This window comes from Pituophis catenifer, unplaced genomic scaffold (assembly GCF_029215685.1).
Source record: "Pituophis catenifer annectens isolate HBS135680 unplaced genomic scaffold, rPitCat1.0.hap2 SCAF_8, whole genome shotgun sequence".
NCBI lineage: Eukaryota > Metazoa > Chordata > Lepidosauria > Squamata > Colubridae > Pituophis > Pituophis catenifer.
The window spans coordinates 15,015,551-15,028,020 of NW_027256888.1; the positions used below are offsets into that span (position 1 = coordinate 15,015,551).

Sequence of the window (12,470 nt, forward strand, 5' to 3'; positions counted from 1 at the left end):
CTCCAACACTGGAAGTTTTTAAGAAGAGTTTGGATGACTGTTTGTCTGAAATGGTAGGGTTTACTTCTTGCGCAAGGGGTTGAACTAGAAGTCTTCAAAGGTCTTCCAAAAGTTTTCCAGCTCTGTTATTCTGCTTATTTTCCATAGCATATCCCAGTGGAATATAATTGTTGTTTCCCCTTCCTATCAGTTTTACCCAAATGCTTTTGATTGGATGTTCGTGGTCATAGTCCTGGATTTCTTCAGACGTGCACACTTCTTTCAGAAAGACATTCATTCTCCCGTTTTGACTGTCCTATTTGTTTTCAATAAGTTACCATATTTTTCGGAGTATAAGACACACCTTTTTCCCCCAAAAAAGAGGGTGAAAATCTGAGTGCGTTTATACTCCGAATGTAGTCCTGCCCAACTTCTCAAACAGAGATTTCAGAGGCTGAAAAAAGCAGAAAAGAAGCTTCAGAAAAGAAGCCCCCAAACAGAGCTTCAGAGGCTTTTTTTCTGAAGCTCTGTTTCAGAGGCTTTCAGAGGCAGAAAAGAAAGTTTTTTCTGAAACAGAGTTTCAGAAATTTCAGAGGCAGAAAAAAAAAGCAAAGCACAGACCTCACAACCAAGGAACCTGTTGCTAAAATTCACTTCTGGTAGCTGATTGGGGGTATTCTAGGAGGCCAATCCACCTGCCAATCAGCTTTTTTCTTATTTTCCTCCCCAAAAACTAACGTGCGTCTTATACTCCGGTGCGTCATATACTCCGAAAAATACGGTACTCTTATTTATTCTTTCATTCCATTAATGTGCTTTATCCCAACAGACTTCAGTAATGTCCAGTAAATCGTGTTCACCATCTTTCCGTTTTAAGATTTATAATTCTTTCTGTTTGTTCTCCCTGCACCATACTTTTGTACATAAACTTTGGTTTACATTCATTAAAACCAAAAGCTACTGTTCTTTTTGAATTAGGCTGATGTTAAATAAAAGCCAAATGTGGTTTTTGTACACGTTTATCAGTCCCCTTCATTTTATAGGGTGAGATATTCCAACCGTTTCAAGCTTAAAGTAGTTTCACATTCAAACCTCATTCAAGTCATTCTGAAAGTGTTTCAAAATTAAAGTTACTAATTTAAACATTCATACTAAAATACTGAAGCCCAAGGGATACTGAGAAAAGTGCCCCCCCCCCAAAAAAATCCCATGCTATTAATGTTGAGCAAAAACCAGACATATTTATATCACTATCTAAAGCCACCAGTATTAAGTCTTTATTTTGCAATGACACTATTTCAGTTTTTAGTAATTTAGGCTTATGACAGTAGAGTATAAGAGATTTTATTAATGCTTAACTCTGATATTGCTTTGGGAAATTAGAGCGATCAAATATCAACTATTCTCTGTTTATTTTACATTTTCAATATAGACTGTCAAACCTTCCCGTTTTTAAAAATAGGCTGGTTTGTTATATATTGAACGTCATTTCAAAGAACTATAAAGAGGATATTTAAAAAGTTCAATTACATGTTACCTTTTGTCTACCTTATTTGATTTTATCGTGCTGATTTGTCAATCTAATATATAAATGGGGCTGTTTTGTTTATTCTGACTAGAACAGGCAGTGTTCTCCTACAGAAACTTAATGTTGTCTTCTTGACAATTTCCCATGTATCATCAAAGAATCCTGCATCTAATTGTCTTTCCAAAGGTTCTTATAATTAGCACTTTTATTGCTGGATATCTTTCTTCTGTCTTTTGTTTCATCACTTTTTAAATAGAGAAGGAGCACTGTAACAAGTCATTCTTATTATCAAATGACAAGGACTAATTTTTTTTTATCATAAATATGACCAGTGATGGGTTGCCCCCGGTTCGCACTGGTTCTATAGAACCGGTAGTAAAACCGGTGGGAGGCTCCGCCCACTGACCCTGACATCATCAAAACGCTTCTGCGCTTGCGCGCAGCCCCATTACAAAGCGGTAGTAAAGGTAAGTAGAACCCACGTCTGAATATGACCATTGCTGATAGAGGTAGTTGCTAATAAACTAATAATTGTTTAATATCCAAAACTAGCTGAGGTGTGGGGAAACTGAACAAATTGGGACCCAGATGCATTTAATGTAATATAAAACCTGAATCTGAATACTGTCTGTCTGTCTGTCTGTCTGTCTTAGGAAAGCTAACATATTTGTTACCTAGTTTTTATTACTAAAGAGGGAGAACTGCTGGCCATGATGGCATCAATTACATCCAGTGTCAGAAGCAAGATGCTTCTCACTACCATTTCCTGGGGATTATTAGTTTCCAAATTCATTTAGCGGCTTTCCGCTGCAGAAATAAAATGCTGCACTATATATCATCTTTCTTGTGACCCATCATGATTTTTATAAAGTTCTCTCCAAAGATATATCTAGAAATAAGTTACTTTTCCCATATACTGCATGCTTGTTTGAGGGTTTCAATTACTGTAATTGTTATTTTTATATCTGATCCGCTGGTGGGATTCAAATTTTTTTACTACCGGTTCTGTGGGCGTGGCTTGGTGGGCGTGGTGTGGCTTGGTGGGGGTGGTGTGGCTTGGTGGGGGTGGCAGGGGAAGGATACTGCAAAATCTCCATTCCCACCCCACTCTTGGGCCAGCCAGAGGTGCAGTGGTAGGTTGCCCCCGGTTCGGACCGGTTCACAAGAACCGGTAGTAAAACAGGTGGGAGGCTCTGTCGGACGTCATCATAAGTGATCTGCGCATGCGCAGAAGCTTCTGCACATGCGCAGAAGAGTGGGAGAGAGAGCTAAGCAAGTGCGCGAGCGCAGGCACAATGCAAACCGGTAGTTTTTGTAGTAAAGTTTTATTTTTATTTTTAAACAGACAGACAGACATACAATACATCTTTTCTAGACAGAACATTGACCCGGTCATAAATTTGTACAGATTTTTGTTCATCTTTAAAACAATTTTGTACCTTCAATTTTTGGCATAACATTTATTTCACTCTGATTTAAAAAAATCTAATGTTACCCTTCCTCTTAACTTAATTCAATTTTTTTCTTCTTCCTCCCTAAAATTTGATCCCCTTAATTTGCATTGACACAACATAATATCATCTCCAATTATTTATCAAATATACCAAATAATACCTTTATTTCACATTTCTACATCATTCAACATATTAATAAAAACCAATTAAATCTAACTCTTACCCCCAATATGACAACTATTATAGTCTTATATGTTAAACCTATTCATATTTCTAAATCTTATTACAATTTTTAAACTTCCATACAATTTTGCCCTTCTTCTTAACTTCTACTCCTAATATAATTCAATTTTTCTTTTTCTTCCCTAAAATTTGAACCCCTAAATTTGCATTCACACAACATAATATCATCTCCAATTTCTTTATCTAATATTCCAAATGATACAATTATTTCAGGTTTTTGTTATAGTTTCCCTAATTAATTAAGAGTGCTCAAAAGAAAGTCAATTGAGTAAAAATCTTAATTCACACCGGTAGTAAAGGTAAGTAGAACCCACCCCTGCAGAGATGGTATTTGCCGGTTCTCCGAACTACTCAAAATTTCCGCAGCCGGTTCTCCAGAACAGGGGCGGGTTCTAATTTTTTTTACTACCGGTTCTGTGGGCGTGGCTTATTTTGTGGGCGTGGCTTGGAGGTCATGTGACTAGGTGGGCGTGGCTAGCTGGTCAGAGTCATTTCTGGAAGGTCCTCGCACTTACGACCAGTCCTCGCACTTACGACCCGACTCATTTGTTTGCTTTTAACACTGATCAGCTGTAGGACGGCCCTTTGAAGCCCCGCGGCAAGAGTTTAAACAGTTTTTTTCCCTCTAGTCATCAGCTGGGACTCAGGAGGCAGCAATAGAGTGGGGGTGGGATCAAATAAAAGGTAAGAATAACGTGGGGGGTGGGGGGTGGGAAGGCAGGAGGGGAGAACTGGTTCGGTGACGTCATATCGTCACCGCTACCGGCTCGGCCGAACCGGACCGAACCGGGAGGAACCCACCACTGCTCCAGAACCTGTCAGAACATGCTGGATTTCACCCCTGATCTGATTGTATTCAAAAACATCTGCAAATATATTGTAATTCTGGTGTTGTTTTAATGTGTACATGTGCCTTCCCTTCTTTTGCCCGCTCTCAGGAACATGGTATTCCAACTGACATCGGCTATGCTGTGGCTCCACATCATTCTGGTGTCTACCCAGTTCACGTTCAGCTTTACGAAGCTTGGAAGAAAGTTTGGGGTATTAAAGTGACCAGCACCGAAGAATATCCTCATCTGAAACCTGCACGGTACAGACGGGGCTTCATCCACAATGGCATCATGGTACATTGCATTTCCATTATTTCATAATTGCTCCTGTGCAAAAATAACTAAAGCAGATTTGTTGGTTTGTTTGATTGTTTTTTAGCATTTATATAGCTGCCCATCTTATTAAAAAAAAAAAAACTCTGGGTGGATTAATCAAAAATTAAAACAACATAAAAGCCATGTTAAAAACTATAAAAACCGGGTGCCAAGTCAAGCTTCTGATATGCAGTCACTTCATCCTACCATAGCACTTAGGGCAGAGTTTCTCAACCTTGGGAGCTTGAAGATGGGTGGACTTCAACTCCCAGAATCCCCCAGCCAGCAGCGCTGGCTGGGGGATTCTGGGAGTTGAAGTCCACCCATCTTCAAGCTCCCAAGGTTGAGAAACACTGACTTAGGGGAAAAGCCATGTCTTTAGTGTTTTGTGAAAGCCTAGGAGGTTTGGAACCTACTGAACTTCAAAGGGCAGAGTGTTCCATAGCAGAAAGGCATGCTTCCTGACTCTCATAAGATAGCAATATTTAAAAGAGGGGACAATACGGATGCAATGGCTCAATGGCTAAGACGCTGATCTTGTCGATCGAAAGGTCGGCAGTTCAGCAGTCCGAATCCCTAGTGCCGCGTAACGGCGTGAGCTCCCGTTACTTGTCCCAGCTTCTGCCAACCTAGTAGTTTGAAAGCACATAAAAAAATGCAAGTAGAAAAATAGGGACTACCTTTGGTGGGAAGGTAACAGCGTTCCGTGCGCCTTTGGTGTTTAGTCATGCTGGTCACATGACCACGGAGACGTCTTCGAACAGCACTGGCTCTTCGGCTTTGAAACGAAGATGAGCACCGCCCCCTAGAGTCGGGAATGACTAGCACATATGTGCGAGGGGAACCTTTACTGTTTACTATCTGATCTGATAGGACAGATAGATGTTAAGGAAAGGGAGGCAAGCTGTATGGACCTGGCCCACACTGCTTGCAATTCTGATTTTTTTTAAAAAAAAAAATTGAACAGTCTCTGTTGGCTGTTACAACTAGGCTTAAATTTTTTTACAAGAATTTAGAGGGAGCTCGAAGCATAGTTAGAATATATATCCTGCTGGCATATTTGTTTAAGGTGCATATTTTTCTTCATGCTATAAATACCAAGTATTGGTAAATTTATTAATTCATTTTGCATCATATCTAAAATACAATTAGAACTGAATAAGAAGATTAAACATGAATGTTCTGATGTAGGCTCCCTTAAAAAGCAGAAAGCCGAGTCTTGGTCCCGGCAAAACCTTTTTTATTTACACGACTGTGAATTCCTTTCATTCACAGTCAGCAAAGCCTGTCCAAACAGTTTTTCAAAGGAATATTTATCAATACACCTTATCTCGCTTGGCAAGCTGCCACATAACTAGTTTCCAAACACAGTACAAGGCAAAACTTGGCACAGAGTCTCTCAGAGTCACAGAATGAGCTCCCTGTTAGCTCCTCTTTTGTTTCCTATGAGAGGGGCCAATTATCTCCAAGATGTGGCTTTACTCCCAAGTCGACCCTGCTTTCTGGGTTGTTTTTGTCTTCTGGCAGCTCTGCACATGGGAACAGTGTGCATGGTGCACACTGGGAACAGGCTTCAGCTGTTTCTTGGCTTCACTGCTGTCTAGCTCCCTCTCTGCCTCCGACACAGAGCCCTCGTCCAAGCTTTCCCCAGCCCCCAGGACTGGCCCATGTTCCCCCCCCAACTTCCTCACTGTCTGACTGCTGCCAGCTTTGCTGGTCACCAGTGGGCCACAACAATGAGTATATATATGAGTCAGTTGTGAGTTGTCCCCAGTTCAGACCAGTTTGCAAGAACCGGTAGTAAAACCAGCGGGAGGCTCCGCCCACCAACCCGGACATCATCATAGGTGCAGAAGCGCCATGTGCACGCTCCCAATGTAAATCAGTAGTAATGGTAAGTATAACCCATCCCTGATATGAGTCTACAAACAACCTATAGCTACATCTCTGTGTAGGATTACAACATGCTTTATTTTTCAACCAATTTAAAAAGCATGCACATTTCTTCCCTCCAGTCGGTATTCATAAGCAGAAGTGATATTTTCAGCCAAGGTAAAGAGAGGGCAGCTGTTTATACGATCTCCTGAATGTCATGGCAAAAGGTCAGAGCAGTTGGGTTGAGGTCATATCCTCATAGGATTAAGTTGGTCCATCAGTTAGATAAAAAAAGACTAGCTAGCTGGCAGCTATAATAACCATGTAGTGAGAAGGAACAGATTGGAGCACAAGAACAGATGAACATTATCTCCAAATGAAATGTCAAGGGAATTTTAGGCAGATGAGACTCAGAAGCCATTATTAGAGACCATCACTATTCTATCAGTAAAAAAGTTGCTCAAGATGTTTATATTGAATCTCGTGATTACAACATCATTTCAAAGAAAGTTTTGAGTGCACCCAAACAAAACTACCCTATTATAGTACTTCCAGAAATAGTTTGTGTGAATAAATATTTTGAATGGAGCCAGTTTCGAGTCTTTCTGCAAACATAAAGATTGTTTTTCATGTAGCTATGGTTGGTTACAGAAGTGTTGAGGCCAATGTTTTTTAAAAATAACCGTATATTTGGGAAGATGATTGCTTAGAGAATGCTTAGAGAATTCAATCTTTAGTATTATAAAGCAAGTATAGACTGTTTTGGGGCTCACACATACTATAGTAATATTCTGCTGCTACGTGCATGTGGGCAGAGATTATGATAAACAGGCATTTGTCTAAAAAGATATATTTGAACAAATGGATTGAGGAGGTATGGTTATTAGTCAAAAACAAGTATTGGGAGCTCACCTCATGTGGCTTCTTCCAAATTCTGTATTTCTTTGATGGGTCCACTATAAATCTTTACATCTTATTATCCCTGCCCTCTCTGTTACCTATTCTGTATGAAAATGCAAGTAATGACAAAATTGAGGAAATAAAAACAGCATTCTTTACAAACTTTGAATTCACTTTTTTTTAATGAAAAACATCTGTATCTGAGAAAAGAAAGACTGCTTGGAATTGTGAAGGAATATCTAGGGTAGGCTGGCATTACTGGGAATAAAACATGATGGTATCCTTATGCCCAAAGGCAAGCTACTGTGATAATCCAAATTCTGGACTAGATGGATCTCTCATCTGTCCAACAGCCTTTGTTTTAGATTCTCACATTTATAATCATTTTGTGTTGTGTTTCTTGGTACTGCATGTGTACATGTAGGCATCATGTTTAAAGCATGTTTTCCCTCTGTGAAAGACGAAAAGGGTACATACGTTTAGATATATTTCTCATCTGTAGTTTTACAAATACTTATATTTTTAAAAAAATAACATTAAAATTGAACCTGGTTACTTAAGTAAAGATTAAAAAAATAAAAATTAGCCAGTTAACCTAATTATGATTCAGTTTCTATAAATCAGGGATGCGGTGGCTCAGCGGCTAAGACGCTGAGCTTGTCAATCAAAAGGTTGGTAGTTCAGCAGTTCAAGTCCCTAGTGCTGTGTAACGGGGTGAGCTCCCGTTACTTGTCCCAGCTTCTGCCAACCTAGCAGTTCGAAAGCATGTAAAAAATGCAAGTAGAAGAATAGGGACCATCTTTGGTGGGAAGGTAACTGTGTTCCGTGCGCCTTTGGCATTTAGCCATGCCGGCCACATGACCACGGAGACGTCTTTGGACAGCGCTGGCTCTTCAGCTTTGAAACGGAGATGAGCACTGCCCCCTAGAGTCAGGAACGACTAGCACATATGTGCGAGGGGAACCTTTACCTTTACCTTCTATAAATCATATATTACTATATTTATGTTTAAGGCAAGAATTATTCCAATCAGCACTTAATGTTCTTAAAGGTGTTTCAAGATGACACCTATTTAATGCGGAAGAGGGTCTGATTGCATGATTATTACCATATGTTATGACACAGCCCTCAACTGACCTTTTAGGTGCTGTATCCTCTGACAGGAAACATTTTAATCTTAGTCTATAGTTTAGATTGAAAATTATAGAGGTTTAGCTATCAGAATGTTACAGCTGAGGGAATCACATACCAATGCATCATACACCAGTGCATGCATGTATAAGTAGATATCCAAACCAAAAGCTTGCTTGTTGTTGTTGATTTATCTTAGGTACTCCCTCGACAGACATGTGGACTTTTCACCCATACAATTTTTTACAAAGAATATCCTGGTGGCCCTCAAGAACTAGACAAAAGTATCCAAGGAGGTGAACTGTTTCTTACCATCCTTCTTAATCCTGTAGGTATTTTTTGTGTTTGAAGAGTAATAATAATACTTGCTGTATTATGATAGTAATATATGCTATAGTAACATAATGCATGAGAGTATTTAGAAAGCAGAGATGATTTCTTTCCAAATAATTTTTTTCATGAGACTAATATCAAATATTCTTTAAAGAAAAGATTAAATGATAATGAAGATGAAAATATAACATTTACATTACATAATATTGGAGGCTTTCCAAAAATACCTTTATGCAACTATCTTATGAAAACAGGTTAATATATCTTCAAGTTGTAGATAGAGAATAAGCATTTCTTATGTAATGCCACCTGATAGTAGGACATTTTTTGATTTGCAGTTCATTGCTTTCAGTTCTCTTACACTACAAATATTTCAAGTTGATGTGCAATCCTGAAATTACTTTATTCATTTTTAAAAGCAGCAAATAACAATAATAAGACAAAAGAAAGTGAAGGTAGTATCAATAACAATGACCTCAAAACAATTGGAACATCCTTTGAACACCATCAATTTGGACAAAATAACCATCGGTCAATTGCAAAAGGCAGAAATAAATTAGCTATTAGAACTAAGTTGAATAATATAGATGACTTTGCCCTATACACCATAAGGTTCTCTAACTTAACCCATAATTCTCCCTTAGATACCTGTTAATATTCTACTATTTCTGTTCAGAGTGATTGCAATTAATGTGTAATTTTTAAAAAGAAGTATAGCTAAAACAAATTTATATAAATACTATTCATTATACTGCTCTAAATCATTCAGTCCATGAAAGCCATCCTTGTTTCCTTAATGAGCATGTACTGCTTCATTTATGTTTTGGTCACCCTGGCCAAACGAATAGGAAAATTGGATTTTCAACAGTTACAGTTACCACTGTAAAGTGAAAATATTAATCCAGAATATCTGCGGAGTGAAAGAGACAGATTTACAAGAAAACTATATTTCAGATATTCTGCAAAAGTAAACTGGTTTCCATTTTCCAGTAAAATAGTAAAATTTTAATGCATAAAACTGTAAGTTTCCATCATATTTTATTTGATATATTCAGTTTTAATGATAGAGACTGATATATTTATTTCTTACCCTAACCTCTCATTTTAGAGTCATGGTCCTGAAAAAATTGAGATCTGTTTACACAAGTAACACCAAATGTCTTGCCAACACTCTATTAATTTTTTTAACATTTCCCAAAACACAGGCATATCTTTGAAGTTACGTATTATTATCTTATCTCATTTCCTTATCCTTAGAGTCATCTCATGGAATTTAAGATTGAATTTCATATTGTTTTTATTAATAATGCTTGATGACTTTCTAGAATATTCTGAATAAAGGTAGATACGTTTAGTATCAATTGTGTAATTATTATTCGTTGTAATCTATCACACACTCATGAACAGTCATACCCTGTCACATCTAAACCTAAATTGGGCCAGGGAACTTGCTTTTCTTCAACAGGTCATTTTCATTCAACAACCATTTTTGCCATTTTCTACATAGATTTGGATTATCAATATTCAGTTTATCCTAGATGTTCTACAAAAAGACAGTTTTTTTCATGGATTAGACCTATATACTGCTCCAGAGTGCTTTACAGCACTCTCTGAGCAGTTTACAAATGTCAGCCTATTGCCCCCAACAAACTGGGTCCTCATTTTACTGACCTCAGAAGGATGGAAGGCTGAAGTAATCTTGAGCCAGTCAAGATCGAACTCCAGACTGTGGACAGAGCTAGCTTGCAATACTGCATTCTAACCATTATACCACCACAGTTCACTAGCAAGTAATCTGTACTTTGCAGTGTGGTTGTCAATGATTAGTCATACTACTGCATTCTTACATATTTAAAGGCCATTAATAAATGTCAATATTTTATTAATTTGTCTTTTTAATTTTTCATTTAATTTTTCATTTCTGTCATGATCTTTTTGTCTGTGCTGTATGTGTCTAGTAAGTTGCAGATTTTTTATTAGAAGATGGCCCAATTTCTAGCTTTCTAGACAAGTAGCATCCTATCAGAAAGACAAAATTATAACTCTTGAGAAACAAGTGGGTCATAATTTTATAAGCTTTCTAAATATGGGTTGTGAAATTTATTTTTAAACAGTTGTGTAATAAAATAATTACTTCTGTATCTCGGGAGTGAAATATAACTTGACTTCAAAGAGTTTGGAGAAGATTTAAATATATGGAACACTTGTATTTAAGCATTATTAAATGTTTAATATGACCTACATTTCAGGCTAAAGAGAACTTTAATGATGCCTTTATTATTAAGAAAATGTCTGTCTCCAAACTTGCTTATCACTGCCTCTACAGTGTGATTAGAAAATGTTCTATTCCTGCCTTTGCTTCACTTTAATCCTCTCCTACATATTTCCACTTCTGCTTAAGCTTCTTACGATTTCCCTGAACGACCACTTGCTAAAATTTATGATGTTTTGAACTCTGAAACTCAATATTCTTCTTATTTTGTGTCACAACCTACTGAAAATATTGACTGATAACCATTTCAAGCAGTGAATTCCATGCATATCTAAACATAAGTTTCAAGCACTATGCTCTTAAGTGGCAAATTTATTTCTATTCTGCCCTTCCTTCCAGGAGATAAAATCAGCCGTGTCCCATCAAATACTCAGGAAGCCAAAGCTCACCAATATTTCTATGTTTTTAAGCTGCCCTTTGGGCCTTGCAATGTTGCTTCCTAAGTTCACACAAAGAGGAACAGACATAAGTTCTTACTTGTTTCCCAAAAGTGTCATCTCTTTTAAAGTCAAACAGAATACCCACTGTTTTCCTTCTAGGATAAATATGGTAAATTGGACAGCAACATGGTACTTGTTCCATCCTATTCCTCAGTTCAATATATCATAACCAGACCAGTCTCCATAAATTTTAATGCATCTATATCCTATCCATACTTCATTTTGGTATTTCTCTAGGTTGTTCTTTAGTTTATTATGACAGCCATTTTGTGCAATGAACATTTTTCAAGTAACTAGACATATTTAGACAGACATGTTTTCATATCATCCTTTAAAATTGGACAAACAGGGAAAATGAAATTAAAATGTCCATGAATTTTGGCATTAAAAATAATTTGTTAACATTTCTATATTTTGGTTATACCACAATAACTACAATAATTATTAAACAGGAACAGAAGTGGATTCCAGAGAAGTAGCAATATAATGGCAAATGCTCTTCTCTTTTTGAATTATCTTTATAATAAATCAGGTATTGCACAACAGATAGATCATCTTGACTTCCTCCCTCCCTCCCTCCCTCCCTCTCTTTCTCTGTCTCTCTCTGTCTCCCCCTTCCCTCGCTCTCCCTCTCCCTGCCTCCTTTCCCCCCTCCCTCTCCCTCTCCCTTCCTCCCTCCTTTCCCCTCCCTTCCTCTCCCTTTCCCTCCCCCTCTCTCTCTACACATACATGCACACACACACAAATATTGGCAGCATAAAAGTTATACGGATTGAGACTGGTTTTCCATAACAGCAATGGATTTATATTTATATTATTATCTTAAGGCAAGATTCTTATTAATGCAAAAATCTTGCTGAAGTAGTTGAGGCCCCACTTAACTTTAACAGTAAAAGTGGACTCGCAAAAATCTGAGTTCGTTGTAAATTTTATTTTAGGTTTCTACAATTTACCGCACAATTTTATTTGTGTTTTTATTCAGCTGTATAGGGTGAAAATATGGGGATGATACAGGAAATTATTAATCCATGGGCAGAGTTCATGCTAAGAAATGTCTATGTCAAATGAGAGTAGCCTGTGCTATGGTTTCTGCTTGTATTAGCATCACATTACAATGCAGTGACCCAGGAGTTCTCATATTAATTTTATACGAAAGGATAAGTCCAAATA

The 12,470-nt window shown here is 37.7% G+C and overlaps 1 protein-coding gene across 2 annotated transcripts in view; it reads left to right on the top strand.

Moving 5' to 3' along the window:
* LOC139320031 (bifunctional heparan sulfate N-deacetylase/N-sulfotransferase 4) overlaps positions 1–12,470 on the top strand; it is a 142,967-nt gene that overhangs the window by 95,094 nt on the left and 35,403 nt on the right. For both annotated transcript variants that reach the window (XM_070948133.1, XM_070948134.1), the window contains exons 4-5: positions 4,143–4,328; positions 8,455–8,583. In XM_070948133.1, the coding sequence (XP_070804234.1) occupies positions 4,143–4,328; positions 8,455–8,583 (315 nt within the window). The remainder of the gene's footprint in view (positions 1–4,142; positions 4,329–8,454; positions 8,584–12,470) is intronic.